The sequence below is a fragment of the Nomascus leucogenys genome, chromosome 1a (assembly GCF_006542625.1).
Source record: "Nomascus leucogenys isolate Asia chromosome 1a, Asia_NLE_v1, whole genome shotgun sequence".
Taxonomy (NCBI): Eukaryota; Metazoa; Chordata; class Mammalia; order Primates; family Hylobatidae; genus Nomascus; species Nomascus leucogenys.
This window is the reverse complement of record NC_044381.1, coordinates 56,419,404-56,440,180: the sequence shown is the minus strand read 5'-3', so window position 1 is coordinate 56,440,180 and position 20,777 is coordinate 56,419,404. Positions and strand designations below refer to the sequence as shown.

At 38.2% G+C, this 20,777-nt stretch overlaps 1 protein-coding gene across 3 annotated transcripts in view; it reads left to right on the top strand.

The window, feature by feature from the left end:
* Positions 1–20,777, top strand: part of VPS13A (vacuolar protein sorting 13 homolog A) — a 260,053-nt gene that overhangs the window by 99,112 nt on the left and 140,164 nt on the right. For all 3 annotated transcript variants that reach the window (XR_004029357.1, XM_003267439.4, XM_003267441.4), the window contains exons 24-27: positions 11,606–11,690; positions 13,807–13,961; positions 14,384–14,540; positions 18,455–18,534. Coding sequence is in view for 2 of the 3 variants with exons in the window: in XM_003267439.4 (XP_003267487.2) it covers positions 11,606–11,690; positions 13,807–13,961; positions 14,384–14,540; positions 18,455–18,534 (477 nt within the window). In the remaining variant the exon portion in view is untranslated. The remainder of the gene's footprint in view (positions 1–11,605; positions 11,691–13,806; positions 13,962–14,383; positions 14,541–18,454; positions 18,535–20,777) is intronic.

Genomic DNA, 20,777 nt, shown 5'->3' with positions numbered 1-20,777 from the left:
TCAGGCCGGAGTATAGTGGCACAACCTTGGCTCACTGCAACCTCCATCTCCCAGGTTCAAGCGGTTGTCCCATTTCAGCCTCCCAAGTAGCTGGGACTACAAGTGCGTGCCACTACACTTAGCTGATTTTTGTATTTTTAGCCGAGATGGAGTTTCACCATGTTGGCCAGGCTGGTCTTAAAATCCCGACCTCAAGTGATCTGCCTGCGTTGGGCTCCCAAAGTACTGGGATTACAGGTGTGAGCCACTGTGCCCAGCCCAAATTTGCTTAACTTATAGTTTCCTAACAGTGGATGAATATCTTTCTCTGCTTTCATTACTGAGTATTAGCAAATGTTAAAATTTTATTCGAAGTGAAAAATGTCATCTTCTGGTTTTGATATGCTTTTCTAAATAAGTAGAACATACTTTCCTAAGTTTACTATTTTAATTTCTGTTTTTAGAAACTGCTGTTCATGTCTTTTTTCTATTGGGTTATGGTTGTCTAATTAAGGAAATAACCTGCTTGTCATTTAAAATTACTGTTTTTTTCCCCATTTTGTTGTTTGAGTTTTATCTCACATGTAAATTTATTTTTGCCAGACAGAAGCGTTTTATTTTTTACAGTCAATTTTTTTTTCCTTCATGATTTCTGGACTTTGTATTATGTGACTTTTCCCTTTCCAAGAGAATTTCAGAAAGAAAAAAAATATATTCACATTTCCCTCCATTTTGGGGGGGTACAGAGGGTTCTTTACTCATGTTTAAATGCTTTTCTTTTGAAGTAGTTTCAAACTTGAAACATTCCAAAAATAGTGTAAAGAACTTTTTTTTTTTTTTTTTTTATACTTTAAGTTCTGGGATACATGTGCAGAACATGCAGGTTTGTTACATAGGTGTACATGTGCCATGGTGGTTTGCTGCACCCATCAGCCCGTCATCTATATTAGGTATTTCTCCTAATGCTATCCCTCCCCTAGCCCCCCACCCCTTGACAGGCCCCAGGGTGTGATGTTCCCCTCCCTGTGTTCATATGTTCTCATTGTTCAGCTCCCACTTATGAGTGAGAACATGCAGTGTTTGGTTTTCTGTTCCTGTGTTAGTTTGCTGAGAATGATGGTTTCCAGCTTCATCCATGTCCCTGCAAAGGACATGAACTCATCCTTTTTTATGGCTGCGTAGTATTCCATGGTATATATGTGCAACATTTTCTTTATCCAGTCTATCATTGATGGGCATTTGGGTTGGTTCCAAGTCTTTGCTATTGTGAACAGTGCTGCATTGAACATATGTGTGCATGTGTCTTTATAGTAGAATGATTTATAATCCTTTGGGTATGTACCCAGTAATGGGATTGCTGGGTCAAATGGTATTTCTGGTTCTGGATCCTTGAGGAATTGCCACACTGTCTTCCACAATGCTGGAACTAATTTACACTCCCACCAACAGTGTAAAAGCGTTCGTGTTTCGCCACATCCTCTCTATCATCTGTTGTTTCCCAACTTTTCTTTTTTTTTTTTTTTTGAGACGGAGTCTCGCTCTGTTGCCCAGCCTGGAGTGCAGTGGTGCGATCTCGGCCCACTGCAAGCTCCACCTCATGGGTTCATGCCATTCTTCTGCCTCAGCCTCCCGAGTAGCTGGGACTACAGGCACCCACCACCATGCCTGGCTAATTTTTTTGTATTTTTGGTAGAGATGGGGTTTCACCATTTTAGCCAGGATGGTCTCGATCTCCTGACCTCGTGATCTGCTTGCCTCGGCCTCCCAAAGTGCTGGGATTACAGGTGTGAGCCACTGCACCTGGCCCCTTTTCCCAACTTTTTAATGACCGACATTTTAACTGGCATGAGATGGTATCTCGTTGTTTTGATTTGCATTTCTCTAATGACCAGTGATGATGAGCTTTTTTTCATGTGTTTGTTGGCCGCATAAATGTCTTCTTTTGAGAAGTGTCTGTTCATATCCTTTGCCTACTTTTTGATGGGGTTGTTGGTTTCTTACTTGTAAATTTTTTTTCAGTTCTTTGTAGATTTTGGATATTAGCACTTTGTCAGATAGATAGATAGAAAAAATTTTCTCCTATTCTGTAGGTTGCCTGCTCACTCTGATGATAGTTTCTTTTGCTGTGCAGAAGCTCATTAGTTTAATTAGATCCCATTTATCAATTTTGGCTTTTGTTGCCATTGCTTTTGGTGTTTTAGTCATGAAGTCTCTGCCCATTCCTGTGTCCTGAATGGTATTGCCTAGGTTTCCTTCTAGAGTTTTTATGGTTTTAGGTTTCACATTTAAGTCTTTAATCCATCTTGAATTAATTTTTGTATAAGGTCTAAGGAAGTGGTCCAGTTTCAATTTTCTGCATATGGCTAGCCAGTTTTCCCAACACCATTTATTAAATAGGGAATCCTTCCCCCATTGCTTATTTTTGTCAGGTTTGTCAAAGATCAGATGGTTCTAGATGTGTGGTGTTATTTCTGAGGCCCCGTTCTGTTCCATTAGTCTATATCTCTGTTTTGGTACCAGTACCATGCTGTTTTGGTTACTGTAGGCTTGTAGTATAGTTTGAAGTCAGGTAGCGTGATGCCTCTGGCTTTGTTCTTTTTGCTTAGGATTGTCTTGGCTATACAGGCTCTTTTTTGGTTCCATATGAAATTTAAAGTAGTTTATTTGAATTCTGTGAAGAAAGTCAATGATAACTTGATGGGGATAGCATTGAATCTATAAATTACCTTGGGCATTATGGCCATTTTCACAATATTGATTCTTCCTATCAATGAGCATGGAATGTCTTTCCATTTGTTTGTGTCCTCTCTTATTTCATTGAGCAGTGGTTTGTAGTTCTCCTGGAAGAGGTCCTTCGCATCCCTTATAAGTTGGATTCCTAGGTATTTTATTCTCTTTGTAGCAATTGTGAATGTGAGTTCACTGATTATTTGGCTCTCTGTCTGTTATTGGTGTATAGGAATGCTTGTGATTTTTGCACATTGATTTTGTATCCTGAGACTTTGCTGAAGTTGCTTATGAGCTTAAGGAGATCTTGGGCTGAGGCATTGGGGTTTTCTAAATATACAGTCATGTCATCTGCAAACAGAGACGATTTTATTTCCTTTCTTCCTATTTGAATACCCTTTATTTCTTTCTCTTGCCTGATTTCCCTGGCTAGAACTTCCAATACTATGTTTAATAGGAGTGTTGAGAGAGGGCATTCTTGTGCCAGTTTTCAAAGGGAATGCTTCCACGTTTTGTCCATTCAGTGTGATATTGTTTGTTGCTTTGTCATAAATAGCTGTTAGTATTTTGAGATACATTCCATCAATACCTAGTTTATTGAGAGTTTTTAGCATGAAGGGTGTTGAATTTTATCAAAGGCCTTTTCTGCATCTATTGAGGTAATCATGTGGTTTTTGTCATTGGTTCAGTTTATGTGATGGATTACATTTATTGATTTGCATATGTTGAACCAGCCTTGCATCTCAGAGATGAAGCCGACTTGATTGTGGTGGATAAGCTTTTTGATGTGCTGCTGGATTTGGTTTGCCAGTATTTTATTGAGGATTTTCACATTGATGTTCATCAGGGATATTAGCCTGAAATTTTCTTTTTTGTGTGTGTCTCTGCCAGGTTTTGGTAGCAGGGTGAGGCTGGCTTCATAAAATGAGTTAGAAGAAGTCCCTCTTTTTCTATTGTTTGGGATAGTTTCAGAAGGACTGGTACCAGCTCCTCTTTGTGCCTCTGGTAGAATTCGGCTGTGAATCTGTCTGGTCGTGGGCTTTTTTTGGTTGATAGGCTATTAATTACTGCCTCAATTTTGGAACTTGTTATTGGTCTATTCAGGGATTCAACTTCTTCCTGATTTAGTCTTGAGAGGGTGTATGTGTCCAGGAATTTATCCATTTCTTCTAGATTTTTCTAGTTTATTTGTGTAGAGGTGTTTATAGTATTCTCTGATAGTAGTTTGTAGTTCTGTGGAATCAGTGGTGATATCCCCTTTAGCATTTTTTATTGTGTCTGTTTGATTCTTCTCTCTTTTCTTTATTAGTCTGGCTAGCAGTCTATGTATTTTGTTAATCTTTTCAAAAAACCAGCACCTGGATTCACTGATATTTTTGAAGGGTTTTTCATGTCTCTATCTCCTTCATTTCTGCTCTGATCTTAGTTATTTCTAGTCTGCTGCTACCTTTTGAATCTGTTTCCTCTTGCTCTTGCTTCTCTGGTTCTTTAATTGTGATGTTAGTGTGTTGATTTTAGATCTTTCCCGCTTTCTCCTGTGGGCATTTAGTGCTATAAATTTTCCTCTAAACACTGCTTTAGCTGTGTCCCAGAGATTCTAGCTGTGTCTTTGTTCTCATTGGTTTCAAAGAACTTACCTCTTAATTTCATTATTTACCCAGTAGTCATTCAGGAGCAGGTTGTTCAGTTTCCATGTAGTTGTGTGATTTTCAGTGAGTTTCTTAATCCTGAGTTCTAATTTGATTGCACTGTGGTCTGAGAGACTGTTTGTGATGATTGCCATTATTTTGCATTTGCTGAGGCTTGTTTTACCTTCAATTATGTGGTCAATTTTAGAATAAATGCGATGTGGTTCTGAGAAGAATGTATATTCTGTTGATTTAGGGGTAGAGAGTTCTGTAGATGTCTATTACGTCCGCTTGGTCCAGAGCTGAGTTCAAGTTCTGAATATCCTTGTTAGTTTTCTGTCTTGTTGATCTGTCTAATATTGACAGTGGGGTGTTAAAGTCTCCTACTATTACTGTGTGGGAGTCTGAGTCTCTTTGTAGGTCTCTAAGAACTTGCTTTATTCTTTAAGGATGTTGAATATTGGCCCCCACTCTCTTCTGGCTTGTAGGGTTTCTGCAGAGAGATCTGCTGTTAGTCTGATGGTCTTCCCTTTGTGGGTAACCTGACCTTTCTCTGTGGCTGTCCTTAACATTTTTTCTTTCATTTCAACCTTGGTGAATCTGATGATTATGTGTCTTGGGGTTGCTCTTATTGAGGAGTGTCTTAGTGGTGTTCTCTGTATTTCCTGAATTTGAATGTTGGCCTGTCTTGCTAGGTTGGGAAAGTTCTCCTGGATAATATCCTGAAGACTGTTTTCCAGCTTGGTTCTATTCTCCCCGTCACTTTCAGGTACACCAGTCAAATGTAGGTTTGGTCTTTGCACATAGTCCCATATTTCTTGGAAGCTTTGTTCGTTGTCATTCTTTTTTCTCTAATCTTGTCTTCATGCTTTATTTCACTAAGTTGATCTTCAATCTCTGATATCCTTTCTTCCACTTGATCAATTTGGCTGTTGATACTTGTATATGCTTCACAAAGTTCTCATGCTATGTTTTTCCCCTCCATCAGGTCATTTACGTTCTTCTCTAAACTGGTTATTCTAGTTAGCATTTCCTCTAACCTTTTTTCAACATTCTTAGGTTTATTGCATTGGGTTAGAACATGCTCCTTTAGCTCAGAGGAGTTTGTTATTACCCAACTTGTGAAGCCTGTTTCTGTCAATTCTGCAAACTCATTCTCCATCCAGTTTTGTTCCTTTGATAGCAAGGAGTTGTGATCCTTTGGAGGAGAAGAGGCGTTCTGGTTTTTGGAATTTTAGCCTTTCTGTGCTGGTTTTCCCCTAATCTTTGTGGATTTATCTACCTTGAGTCTTTGATGTTGGTGACCTTCAGATGGGGTTTCTGTGTGGATGTCCTTTTTGTTGATGTTCATGCTGTTCCTTTCAGAAGTATGTTAGTTTTCCTTCTAACAGTCAGGCCCCTTTGCTGCAGGTCTGCTGGAGTTTGTTGGAGGTCCACTACAGACCCTGTTTCCCTGGGTATCACTAGCGGAGGCTGCAGAACAGCAAAGATTGCTGCCTGTTCCTTCCTCTGGAAGCTTCGTCCCAGAGGGGCACACGCCAGATGCCAGCCAGAGCTCTTCTGTATGAGGTGTCTGTCGACCCCTGCTGGGAGGTGTCTCCCAGTCAGGAAGCATGGGGTTCAGGGCCCCACTTGAGAAGGCAGTCTGTCTCTTAGCAGAGTTTGAGTGCTTTGCTGGGAGATCCACTGCTCTCTTCAGAGCCAGCATGTAAGTTTGCTGAAGCTGCACCCACGGCCGCCCCTTCCCCCAGGTGCTCTGTCCTAGGGAGATGGGAGTTTTATCTATAAGCCCCTGACTGGGGCTGCTACCTTTCTTTCAGAGATGCCCTGTCCAAAGTGGAGGAGTCTAGAGAGGCAGTCTGGCTACAGTGGCTTTGCTGAGCTGCAGTGGGCTCCGCCCAATTTGAACTTCCAGGCGGCTTTGTTTACACTGTGAGGGAAAAGCAGCCTATTCAAGCCTCAGCAATGGTGATTCCCGCCCCCTGCCCCCCACCCCACCAAGCTTGAGCATCCCAGGTTGACTTCAGACTGCTGTGCTGGCAGTAAGAATTTCAAGCCAATGGATCTTAGCTTGCTGGGCTCCATGGGAGTGGGATCCACTGAGCAAGACTGGCTTCAGCCCCCTTCCCAAGGGAGTGAAAGGTTCTGTCTCGCTGGCATTCCAAGTGCCACTGGGGTATGAAAAAAAGCTCCTTCAGCCAGCTTGATGTTTGCCCAAATGGTTGCCCAGTTTTGTGCTTGAAACCCTGGGCCCTGTTGGTTTAGGCACCCGAGGGAATCTCCTGGTCTGCTGGTTGGAAAGACCATGGGAAAAGTGTAGTATCTGGGCTGGAGTGCACCGTTCCTCATGGCACAGACCCTCAGGGCGTCCCTTGGCTATGGGAGGGAGTTCCCTGATCCCTTGTGCGTCCGGGGTGAGGCAAAGCCCCACTCTGCTTCAGCTTGCCCTCCATTGGTTGCACCTACTGCCTAACCAGTCCCAATGAGATGAGCCGGGTACCTCAGTTGGAAATGCGGACATCACTGGCCTTCTGCATTGATATTGCCTGGAGCTGCAGGTTGGAGCTGTTCATATTCAGCCATCTTGCCAGCCACTTGTGTAAAGAAGTTTTATCCCCAGTCCGTTAGAGAGTACGTTACTAGCTGGGTGTGGTGGCTCACATCTGTAATCCCAGCACTTGGGGAGCCTGAGGCAGGCAGATCACTTGAGGTTAGGAGTTCAAGACCAGCCTGGCCAACATGGTAGAACCCCGTCTCTACTAAAAATATCAAAATTAGCCAGGCGTGGTGGTGGGCATCTATAATCCCAACTGCTCAGGAGGCTGAGGCAGGAGAATCGCTTGAACTCTGGAGGCGGAGGTTGCAGTGAGCCAAGATTGCGCCACTGCACTCCAGCCTGGGCGACAGAGTGAGACTCTGTCTCAAAAAAAAAAAAAAAGAAAGTGAGTTAATGTCCCATTACTCCTGAACACTTGAGTGCTCACTTTAGTGTTTTGTAGTATTCTTTTCCTAGTCTGTTGGTGAGTTTTTTTGTTTCTTTAATTGTCTTTTGGAGGGCAAAAGTTTAATTTTGATACAATTGACTTTAGCAATATTTTCTCTAGATATTGAGCTTTTTGTATCATATCTCTGCAATTTTTGCCTAATTTAAGGTCAAGAAGATTTTTCCCTATGTTTTTATTCTAGAAATTTTTTAGAGTTAGGTTTTATACTTAGGTCTCTCATCCATTTAATTTTTCTATATGGTGCATGTGATGGGGTCTGCACTTACAGTTATTTCTGTTTTGTTTGTTAAAGACTATTCTTTTACTATTGAGTTGACTATATATGTGTAAGTCTATTTCAGACTATTCTTTTCCAGTGATTTGTGTCTATCATGTCCATCTGTTTCTGTCCTTTTGTTGATATCATACTGTCTTAATTATACTGTAGCTTCATGTCTTGAAATCCAGAAAGGTTAGTCCTCCAACTTTTTGTATTTCCAAAATGTTTTCGACTGATTCCTTTGCCTTTTAGAATCAACTTATCAATTTCCACAAAAATTCTGGCTGAGATTTGGATAGAAATTGTATCATGAATTTGGGAGAATTAACATTTTAGCAGCATTGAGTCTTTCAGTTCATTAACATGGTATATCTCTCCATTTGCTTAGGTCTCTTTAAGTTTTTTAAAATTGGTTATTTGTAGCTTAAGCATCCGTTTGCTAATATATGTTGTTAAATTTGTACATAGTGTATGGGCTGAATTGTGTCCCTCAAAATTTATATTTTGAACCCTAACTCTGCTGTTTCACATTGTGACTGTATTTACAGATAGGTTCTTTACAGCAGTGATTAAGTTAAAATGAGACCACTAGGGTGGGCGCTAGTCCAGTTTGACTGGTGTCTTTATAAGAAAAGGAAATTTGATCTCACAAAGAGACACCAGAGATGCATGCACACTGAGGAAAGCCCATGTGAGGACACAGAAAGGAGGTCATCTGCAAGTTAACGATAGAGGTGGCCTCCAGAACTGTGAGAATGTAGATTTCTGTTGTTAAAGTCACCCAGTCTGTGGTATTGTTATGGCAGCTCTAGCAATCTCATATAGGTTTTGGTACCAAGCAGTGAGTTGTTGCTTAACAAGCACTTAGAAATGTGGAATTGGCTTTAGAACTGGGTAATGGGCAGAGACTGGAAGAATTTTGAGGCACATGTTAGAAAAAATCCTAGATTCTATTGTTTAATAAATTGTTGATATAAAATATGGATGTTCAAGCTGTTTCTGTTGAGACCTCAAGTGGAAATGAGGAACATGTTATTTGACGTTGAAGGGAATGTGGTCCTTGTTATAAAGTGACAAAGATCTTGGTTAAATTATGTTCTAGTGATGAAGTTGGATATTTAGCTGTGGAGATTTCTAAGTAAAATGTTGAAGGCATAGTCTTATTTCTCCTTGCAGCTGGTCAAATCACTTGAGGCCAGGAGTTCAAGACCAGCCTGGCCAACATGATGAAATCCCGTCTCTACTAAAAATATAAAAATTAGCTGGGTGTGGTGGTGCACACCTGTAGTCCCAGCTACTCAGAAGGCTGTGGCACAAGAATCACTTGAACCTGGGAGGCAGAGGTTGCAGTGAGCCAAGATTGTGCCACTACACTCCAGCCTGGGTGACAGAAGGAGAATCTGTCTCAAAAATAATAATAATAATTGTACAATATATGGTCAATATGTATTTGATTTATTACAAAGATGCCAGCCTAGCTAAGTGGGGGAAGGATCGCCTTTTCAACATACGGTGCTGAAACAACCGGATTTCCATGTGGAAAGTAAATTGATTTCAACCCTTATATGCGGAATGTAACTTGAAATGAAGCATAGACCTAAATATAAAGTCCACAAGTGTAATTTCTGGAACAAAAAATGTAGGATAAAATGTTTGAATCCTTGCAGTAGGTAAAGATAGCTTAGGATATAAAAAGCGCAAATATAACAGGAGGAAAAAATAAATAAATTGGACTTTATAAAAATTAAATTTTTCTGCTGTTTGAAAGACATTGTAAAAAAAGGTGAAAAGGCAAACCATCTAACTATCCGCTTGGGAAAAATAGTTGCAAAAATATTTTTACAAGTCCAGACTTGTATCTAGAATATATGAGAAGACTAACAGCTCAATAATAAATGACTAAACAGATAACATGAAAAGGTGTTCGACTTTATTACTCACCAGAAAAATGCAAATCAAAGCCACATAGAAATACTACTACACAATGGTTAGAATGACTAAAAATAAGAAGAATGGCAATACCATGTCAAGGTATTGCCATGACAAGGATTTAAAACTCTCGTACGTTACTTGTGAAACTTGAAAATAGCATAACCCTTTGTAATTTAGTTTGGTAGTTTTTAAAAATAAGGTTAGGTATATACTTACCATATGACGTGGGAATTCTACTCCTAGGTTTTTACCCAAGAGAAATGAAGTCATATGTCCACCAAAAGACTTGAACTAGAATACTTATGGTAGGGTTATTCATAATAGTAAAAAGTTGCATAAAACCCAATTGTCTATCCAGAAGTGAATGGATAAGGAAAAATAGTATATTCATACAGTAGAATACTACTCAGGAAAAAAAAATACTAATACATGTAGCAGTGATGGGCAGTGATTGAGTGTGGGGGGAGCTTCCCTCAAAACTCCAGGGTATTTTAGGGAATAGAACGCAGGATTACTTGGCAATTCATGTAAGAACTTAAAACTTGTATTCTAAAACCTAACAACTACATTATAAAAGAGGAAAATAATAGCCCAGTTTCACTAATAAATGTAAGATACAAAAATTTCAAAACATTAAAAGTTGAAATTAAGATAACATAGTTGTTACTTTTGGGAGGATGCCTAATGATTGCAAGGAGCTTAAGGGAGGCTTATGAGTTGCTTGTTATGTTTCATACTGGACCTGGGTGGTTGGTAGGTTGAATGTGTTTACTTTCTGAAAATATATTGAACTTTACAGTTTATGTACGTTGTGTAGTAGATTATAATGTACTTTAAAAGAATGCTGCTGCTGCTTTCCAAAATGAGCAGAATTTCACAGAAGGGCAAACACAAATAACCAAGGAAGCTATTTGTGTTTGATATGATATGTAACCATTATGCATTTGTGAAATTGTAATTAAAACTAGGATGACATAGCCAATGAGACTGATATAATTTGAAATCTTTGAACACCCTAAGCATTGTGAGGATATGGAGATATAGAAACTGTGCTGCTGGTGTTAGTGTAATGTCTTATCACCACTTATGAAAATGGTTTGATAGTGCTCAATAAGGTGAACATATATAAGTTTACTCTTTGGAAAAGTTTTATCCAAAAGCACCTGTGGGCGTATCAAGGATGTTTGTAGTAGTGCCACAAGCAAAAGCAAAAATCTATAAGCAACACAAATACTCACCAACAGTATAGTGGACAAATAAGTAGTGGTTTATTCATCAGTGCAATACAATGTCACAGTAAAATTCAGTAAACGATCAGTGTGGTTAAAATTTAAACATTGTTTTGTAAAAGAAGGAAGTCACAGGAAAATGTATGTCATATATGCTACAGTTTGGAAAGAGGCAGGGGTAAGCGATGCATTATTTAGATAATTATTCATAGGTGCTGTAGTACAAACAACTAAATAAAAATAAAAGCAAGATCATGATGAGAGGTAGGGAATGTGACAAGGAGGAGTGAGATCCGGGAGGAACACATAAGAAGATGCTTCTAGGTCAAGATACGGTAATGTTTTATTGCTTGGCTGGGTTGGAAAATTCAGATGTGTCTTCTATTATTATTTTTTTAAACTGCAAAATTTGTTTTTATATATGCTCTATTTCTCCAAACTGTAAAAAAGTAAATTTCCTGAAATACCTTTCAGAGATTAAAAATAAAAGTAAGTTCCCCAATTCTAGAGGCTTTAAGTATTGTGACTTGTGTGTTCCTCACAGATGTCCTGATTTAATACTCTGTTGAGTTAAAATATAAAATCTCTTTCTACTCAAAGCCTGTCATCAAGGACATTATTACAGCAGTTCTACAATTTTTATTTAGCCTTAAAATTATAAAACTACTTCTTTAAAATCTGCGTTTTATAATGTATTTTTCTAATTTAGACCTGATAATCTTCTCAGTTAATTCAAATTGGATAGCTTTTTGTCAAAACTGTTGTAGAACTTTGAATAAACATCTTTTGAATAAGCGGTGAATAAACATTTTTGTGCTAATCAACAGTGAATTACTTTTCTTTCAGATTCAAACATCTACTTCTTTGGGAACATCACAGATTTCACAGAAAATAATTCCTCTCTTGGAACTTCCATCTGTTTCTGAAGATGGTAAAATGAAACTGCTTAAGGATATTTTTCTTATTTTATTAAAATAATTTCTGTTTTGAGGCATATTTTTCTCAAAGGACCACACAGAGGAAGGAAAATATCTTTTCCTTTTAAAGTCTAGGTTCTTGGTTGAGGCTCTATGAATGAAAGACAGATTAACGTGAGAAAACAAGCAGATTTACTAGCATTCATATTTCATGGGTACATGCAAGAAGCTCAGGAATGAGTAACTCAAGGTGGTGATTAAAATTTGGGTTTATATACCAGTTTGGGCTTAAACAAAGGAAAAGAAGTTTTGGGCTTCAGGGATAGGGGTTGCTGGGGAGGCAAGGTATATGGGAAGGCGACCAGAAAAAGTGTGGTACACAAAGGTAAAGTTTGTAACGCAGATTTGTCAGTGTTTTCTCCGTTGATAGGAATGTCTTGTAAGAGTCATCTTCCCCAGTACAGAAAGGAAGATACCTTTACAAGGTAGATTTCTCTTATAAATGTTAATTTCCCTTACAAAAGGGAAACTTAGGATCTGTCTTCAGAGCTTTTCCTGTGTCTGCTGTTTCTTAAAATAATTGACTCAGTATAATCCTTATGCCAAAAAGACATGTTTTCGAGTGGCATATTTTGGTCTTCTGTAGTCATATAAGAAATTTTAGGCAATAGCAGATATTTGTATATTTTCAGGAAATTTTAACTAAAATGTATTTTAAATAGCACAATTCCTTAAAGTTGCTTTTGCAGTGGGATTTTTTTGGTATAAAGTTGAACTGAAAACGACAAGGACCAGCTGGGCTCAGTGGCTCATGCCTGTAATCCCAGCACTTTGGGAGGCCGAGGCGGGCGGATCACGAGGTCAAGAGATCGAGACCATTCCGGCCAACATGGTGAAACCCCGTCTCTACTAAAAGTACAAAAATTAGCTGGGAGTGGTGCTGCACACCTGTAGTCCCAGCGACTTGGGAAGCTGAGGCAAGAGAATCGCTTGAACTCAGGAGGCGGAGGTTGCATTGAGCAGAGATCACGCCACCACGCTCCAGCCTGGTGACAGAGCGAAAGTCCGAATCAAAAAAAATGACAGGGACCACTAATAAGTTAATTATCTTTATTTGGCTGTGAGTTAAAAAACGCCACAAAACTTCATAGATGTCTTAATTTCTAATGTGTTTTTTAGCTATTTGGAAAATTTTGCTATAGTATATTTAAAACATTTTAAAAAATATAATTATTATTAAAGGAAAAGCATCAATAATTATCTACATTTACATATAAAAACTTATAACTATTCTGATACCAAATATCTGCTTTTTAATGACCATATTAGAAAAGGTGTATGTCTATATTTTTAAGACTTTAAAAATTGATAAATGTTAAATAACAGAAACTGCCATGTCGATTCTTGGTTTCTTAGAGAACAATTTTTCTTCATTTATAGTCACCAGAGAGAAGTTGTTTGTGAGATCATCTACTTTAACTTCAGTCTTAGTTTATTAGGGATATACTTCTGATTGTTTCATTTAAACCTTGTTTTAATGGTTTTACTAAGTTATCTAATGCTTTTTCAGTCCTTTTTAATATCAGTATATGTGTGTGTATATCAATGTATATGTACATATACCTATATTTGTGTATATATACGTATACAAAGTAGTGCTTGATCTCAGTTTACTTCATTCAAACTCTGCTGCTAATATTGCAGAGTTTATACCTAAGTCCTGTTACACTATCCAGGTAGAGTGAGCATATTAACACATTACTTTGAGTATTCATGGTGTGTATAATCATCGGCATTGGCATTTCCTGTAAAATTTAAGCGATTTTAAAATAGACTATTTCAAAAGATGGGCTTCTTAAACTAAAGATTACATCTTATAATGTTCCATGCTTCTTTATCACCAAGAATGTTGTTTAAAAGTACAGTAGTATCCCTTTGTTTAAAATTGACAGTAAAAAAGTACAGTAATGTCTATGTTATTTTCTATTTATTTCGGTTTTCATGTTTATATTTGATATTTTAAAGAGAGCCTTAGTGTTTTAGTGTTCATATTTATTTCAGAAAAATATTGAAATACTGTTAAATTGATCATTTTAATTATTGACTTAAATAATGTTCTGTGAAATTTAGATTCAGAGGAGGAATTTTTTGATGCACCATGTAGTCCCTTGGAAGAACCTCTTCAGTTTCCAACTGGAGTTAAAAGTATTCGAACCAGAAAGTTACAAAAGCAGGATTGTTCAGTAAATATGACTACATTTAAAATACGATTTGAAGTACCAAAGGTAGGTACTATGGTAAAATTAACATGGCTTAATTTGTTTGCTGTTTCTGCTATTTACAGCTTACGATATAGTCTCATTGTTAATAAGCACTATCTTTTTCATCCCACTATCTTTTTCACCCTAATTAAAGTAAATCCAGACTTGCCGTGTGATTCCTCGTCACTCCCCCCCACTTTTTTTAATAGGATTAACTTCCTTAATCAAGAGTGAGGGGTTTAAAGGTATTCAATACATGTTTTTGTGAAAATGATTATTTATGTTGTGTGTGTAATGTTTGTCTGTGTGGGTATAAAATCTCTCCTAAATTTTAAATAATAATATATCAATTGTATGTATACCTCATATATTCACATGTAACCACTATGCACATAAACATGTTTTTGTTTTATGTAGTGGTAGTTTCTTTTTTCGTTCTTCTCCAGGTTTTGATCGAGTTTTATCACCTTGTTGGAGATTGTGAACTATCTGTGGTAGAAATTCATGTTTTAGGATTGGGCACAGAAATTGAGATTAGAACATACGATTTGAAAGCAAATGCCTTTTTGAAAGAGTTCTGCTTAAAATGCCCAGAATACTTGGGTAAGAATCTCTATTTTTTAAAATAAATAAATTAATTTCATTGTTTGACTACCTCCTAGAGAGTTTTTAATTCTTTAGGCTCTGAATCAGTACATTTGCCAAAATATTCTCAGAGAACCATTCCTTTTTGAGTTAATCTTTAGCTTTTATAGTTGGTAATGTGGGGGGCACACCGGAGATAAAATGAAGATAATTTTATTCATTATGGAAAATCAGATGGTAATGGTTGAATTTTAAATCTACTTAACTGAGTATTGGAACACTGAATTAGTTTTCTATTGTTGCTATAACAATTTACCACAAACTTAGTGCTTAAAAACAACACAAATTTATTATCTTAAAGTTCTGTATGGCAGAAGTCTGACACAAGTCTCAGTGGGCAAAACTCAAGGTGTCAGTAGGACTTCCTTTTAGGAGGCTCTAGAGGAGGGTCCATTTCATTGTTCAGTCAGGTGTTGGCAAAATTCATTTACACATGGTTTAAGTCTATGTTTCCTTGTTGCCTGTTAGCGGATGGCTGCCCTTAGGCCTCTGTTGCTTTTTGCACATAGCTGCTAACCACAAGGCATCAGATCCTCCTCATGTTGCCATATCTCTAACCTCCTCTTCTGCCTTTTGCTTCCACTCTTAAAACTCCAGTGATTAGATTGGACACACCTCGATAATCCAGGATAATATACCTTTAACCTTACCCTTAATCACGTCTTCTAAGTCCCTTTTGCCGTATGAGTTAACATATTCTCAGATTCCGGGGGATTAGAGTGTAGGTATCTTTGTTGGGAGCAGAGAGCAGTATTCTGCTTACTGCAAACCTTTTGTGTTCGTAATGGATATATGATCCCTAAGAAACTACTCTGTTTCCTATGTTGGGTAATTAGGAGGGTTGTGTTTATATTTCTTCATTTACATTTTTTGGATTTTTCCTTGAAAGGTAATTGTGAATAGTAGAGGCAATTATTAGGACACCAGTTTCATTTCATTAAACTCCTTTGTAGCATAATAATATTATGTATGAGCAGAGGTGGAATTAAAATTTTTTAAATAGACTTTATTTTTTACAGCAGTTTTAGATTCATGGGACAATTGAGCAGAAGGTACAGAGATTTCCCATATACTCCTTGTACCCACACCTGCATAGCCTTTTTCATTATCAACGTCCTCCACCAGAGTGGTACATTTGTTACAATTGATGAACCTACACTGAGATATTGTAATTATCAAGAGTCCACAATTTACATTAAGGTTCACTGTTACTGTTATACCTTCTGTTTGGACATGTATAATGACATGCATCTACCATTACCTTCACATGTGGAGTAGTTTCACTGCCCTAAAAATCCTCTGTGCTCCACCTATTTGTCCCTCCCTCCCACTTAACCCCTGGCAACTGCTGATCCTTTTAGTGTCTCCATAGTTTTACCAGCATGTCACATAATTGGAATCATATATATCCTTTTCAGATTGGCTTCTTTCACTTAGTAATATATACTGAAGTTACCTCTATGTCTTTTCATAAGTGGGCAGCCCATTTCTTTTTTAGCAATGAATGATATTCTCTTGTCTGGATGCACTACAGTTTATCCATTCATGTACTGAAGGATATCTTGGTTGCTTCCAGGGTTTGGCAATTGTTAATAAAGCTGCTGTGAACATTTGAATGCAAGTTTTTGTGTAGACATAAATTTTCAGTTTCACTGGGTAAATACCAAGGAACATGATTGCTAAATCATCAAGAAACAGTTTACTCTAGTAATTGGAAAGAAAAGTAAACCAACATGACAGTGTTCCCTAGTAACCCAGGAACTTTATAGCAGTTACTAAGTTTTGTTTTTTTGTTTGTTTGTTTTAATTTATTTTTTTTTGAGATGGAGTCTCACTCTGTCGCCCAGGCTGGAGTGCAGTGGCATGATCTCGGCTCACTGCAAGCTCCACCTCCTGGGTTCACGCCATTCTCCTGCCTCAGCCTCCCGAGTAGCTGGAACTACAGGCGCCCGCCACCACGCCCAGCTAATTTTTTTTTTTTGTATTTTTAGTAGAGACAGGGTTTCACCATGGTCTCGATCTCCTGACCTCGTGATCCGCCCGCCTTGGCCTCCCAAAGTGCTGGGATTATAGGCGTGAGCCTCCACGCCCGGCCGCAGTTACTAAGTTTTATGTTTATTCTTATGTTTGTTTTGCCGAGAACAAAGGATTAAAAAACCCTTGCAAACAGAAAAAAGATTATACAATTATTATTGCGCTTATTTCTGTAATATTTTTGTTTCTGTTTTCTCAGAGGGAGTGAATAGCAGTTTCTTGCACAAAGTAAATGATCAGTAAATGGTTGTTCAATGAATGAATAAATGTGTAAACAAAGTGGGAACTTTTTTAAGGCTTCAAGTGTGGCTAGCACTTGCAGTAGAAAACAGGTTTATGTGCTAAGCATTAGGTTTGGAGGACTCTGTGCAATTTATGGCATTTTTTTCTCAGGAATCGTATGATTAGTTTGTAGTCCTTTCTTCCAGTCTTTAGATACCAATTTTCTAGCAACCATAAGTCATTTGGTTATGAGAGTTTTAAAAGCTCTCTATAAATTCTCTTCTACACTGGTTTTCTTAGTATAGCACATTTTGAGCAGAAGCAGTAATATTAAAATGGGAGAGTTCCTTTATTCCCCTCGCAGGACATGCCACAGGGGTGTGCATTTCCCTAGGCGGGGCATGCAGACGGGCAGGTGCAGAGGCTGTGGGGAGTGCTTTTGGGCCCTGGCCCCAGGGCAGCATCTAGGCGTAGGTGTCTACAACCCCTGAAGCCCAAGGGGCATGTGTTACAGTATGCTCTTTCAACTTTGCCGCCTGCAGATGGCTTTTGTTAATCAGCTCAATAGACCACCTTCCTTATCGAAAGGGCAGGGGGCCAGTGTGACGGCCTGAGTTCTTGCCCAGTGTACCAGAAGAATCGGATCACATGTGGGCTGGAAGGATGAGTGCAAGGTTTTATTGAGTAGTGGAGGTGGCTCTCAGCAAGATGGATGGAGAGCCGGAAGTGGGGGATGGAGTGGGAAGGTGGTCTTCCCCTGAGGTTGGGCCGCGCAGCAGATGGACTCTTCACTGACAGCCCCTAGTTGAACTCCCCCAGCGTCTGGACGTCCACGTCCTTCCTCTTCTCTCTTTTTCTGCCATGCTGCCCCGCCACTCTCTGCCACTCTGTTCCTCTGCTCTTCTCAAGGCTCAGCTGCTTGTATCTGTGCCCACTAAGGCCTTGGGCTTATATGGGTACAGGATGGCGGGTATGGTGGGCCAAAAGGCAACTTTTCAGGTGCAAAAACAGAAATGCTTGTTCTCACTTAGGGCCTCCAGTTTTTAGGCTTAAGGGTGGGGCCTTTGCTGGAGAAATGCCCTCTTCTACCCAGTATTTCCCTGTCTCCTGTCCATATCAGTATAACTAATAAAGACTGATTACATGGTAATAGGGTTTATTTTAATCTAAACTAATATACAGAAAGCTTAATGTTTCGTCTCATTCCCGGTCTGTCTTCTGAACAGCTGGGTTTTCAAGGACTCTGATGATTTCCTTTTTAGTTACTTCAGTGATCCAGGGCCAGAATTCTCTTCCTGCCCTTTCATTGTTCCTAAAAACCATTCTGATTTCTCTTTAATTGATTCCTGTTTTTTCTTACCTTACCTCCTATCTAGGTTTAGAAGGGTATGAGACTTGTGTTGTGGCACTTGAGGAGGTGAGGGAATTGTGAGGAGAAATTACATTTTTAGAGTTTAAAGAACAAAGAAGTAACTTGACTTGGGTAAGGTAGAATCCAAGGTCCAGAACTCATATAGGAAAGCCTTCTTTTGCAATTACATAATTAATAAGATTGCTTGCATTTATTTTCAGTTACCTTTCCTATGAAAAGATAATTTTTAAAAAATTATTTTTAGATGAAAACAAGAAACCAGTTTATTTGGTTACAACCCTGGATAACACAATGGAAGACCTGTTAACGCTGGAATATGTAAAGGTAAGCAGTTTCATTTATATCTGCTTAATATGGTAAGTATGCTGCTGAAATGTTATAATCAAGTTTTGTAAGTTTGGTATTATTCAGTTTGTTTAATCTTCACTCTAACATAATCTCTCTGTAACTCCTAATACTAAGGTTTTTTTTGATTTTGTCATCTTGTATTAAATAGTTGTGATTTATAAATACTTCATATAGCAAAATAAAAAGATTGTGTTCTAAGTAGAAAGGACCTGGAGTTTGATTTTTTTTTTTCTCCCAACAGAGGTACTGAGAAAGAAACATACTTTTTAGTCTTGATAGAGTGTATTGTTTTATGTGATACAAGATGATGCTTTCACTTTATTTTCCACTGTTTTGTGAAGTTATCTGATATTCCTAGGGTCATTCCTAGGAACTCCATTCCTTTTTTATTGATTTATGATATTCATTTTATCATTTGTTAAGCTTTTCTGTGTACTATGGTCTATTTCTAATTTTTCCGTGTTTCTGCTGACTTCCGTGTTTCTGCGTCAGACTATTTTAATAATTACTTTATAATAAGAATAATGCAGAAAGCATTTAATCACTTTAAAACCATTTTTGCTATCCATTATTGACTAGATATCTTAGGATTTTTGTTGTAGTATATGCATTATATAGCTTTTATATAACAAAAATGTTCTAGACCTAAAGAAAATGGGTAAAGAAAATGTGGTATATATACAAAATGGAATACTATTCAGCTTTAAAAAGCGGGGGGAGCTCTTTAGTTTAATTAGATCCCATTTGTCAATTTTGGCTTTTGTTGCCATTGCTTTTGGTGTTTTAGACATGAAGTCCTTTCCCACGCCTATGTCCTGAATGGTATTGCCTAGGTTTTCTTGTAGGATTTTAATGGTTTTAGGTCTAACATTTAAGTCTTTAATCCATCTTGAATTAATTTTTGTATAAGGTGTAAGGAAGGGATCCAGTTTCAGCTTTCTACATATGGCTAGCCAGTTTTCCCAGCACCATTTATTAAATAGGGAATCCTTTCCTCATTTCTTGTTTTTGTCAGGTTTGTCAAAGATCAGATAGTTGTAGATATGTGGCATCATTTCTGAGGGCTCTATTCTGTTCCACTGATCTATGTCTCTGTTGTGGTACCAGTACCATGCTGTTTTGGTTACTGTAGCCTTGTAGTATAGTTTGAAGTCAGGTAGCGTGATGCCTCCAGCTTTGTTCTTTTGGCTTAGGATTGACTTGGCGATGCGGGCTCTTTTTTGGTTCCATATGAACTTTAAAGTAGTTTTTCCCAATTCTGTGAAGAAAGTCATTGGTAGCTTGATGGGGATGGCATTGAATCTATAAATTACCTTGGGCAGTGTGGCCATTTTCACGATATTGATTCTTCCAACCCATGAGCATGGAATGTTCTTCCATTTGTTTGTATCCTCTTTTATTTCATTGAGCAGTGGTTTGTAGTTCTCCTTGAAGAGGTCCTTCACATCCCTTGTAAGTTGGATTCCTAGGTATTTTATTCTCTTTGAAGCAATTGTGAATGGGAGTTCACTCATGATTTGGCTCTCTGTTTGTCTGTGATTGGTGTACAAGAATGCTTGTGATTTTTATACATTGATTTTGTATCCTGAGACTTTGATGAAGTTGCTAATCAGCTTAAGGAGATTTTGGGCTGAGACAGTGGGGTTTTCTAAATATACAATCATGTCATCTGCAAACAGGGACAATTTGACTTCCTCTTTTCCTAATTGAATACCCTTTATTTCCTTCTCCTGCCTGATTGCTCTGGCCAGAACTTCCAGCACTATGTTGAATAGGAGCGGTGAGAGAGGGCATCCCTGTCTTGTGCCAGTTTTCAGAGGGAATGCTTCCAGTTTTTGCCCATTCAGTATGATATTGGCTGTGGGTTTGTCGTAGATAGCTCTTATTATTTTGAGATACGTCCCATCAATACCTAATTTATTGAGAGTTTTTAGCATGAAGCGTTGTTGAATTTTGTCAAAGGCCTTTTCTGCATCTATTGAGATAATCATGTGGTTTTTGTCTTTGGTTCTGTTTATATGCTGGATTACATTTATTGATTTGCGTATGTTCAACCAGCCTTGCATCCCAGGGATGAAGCCCACTTGATCATGGTGGATAAGCTTTTTGATGTGCTGCTTCATTCGGTTTGCCAGTATTTTATACCATCAGAGTGAATAGGCAACCTACAGAATGGGAGAAAATTTTTGCAACCTACTCATCTGACAGAGGGCTAATAT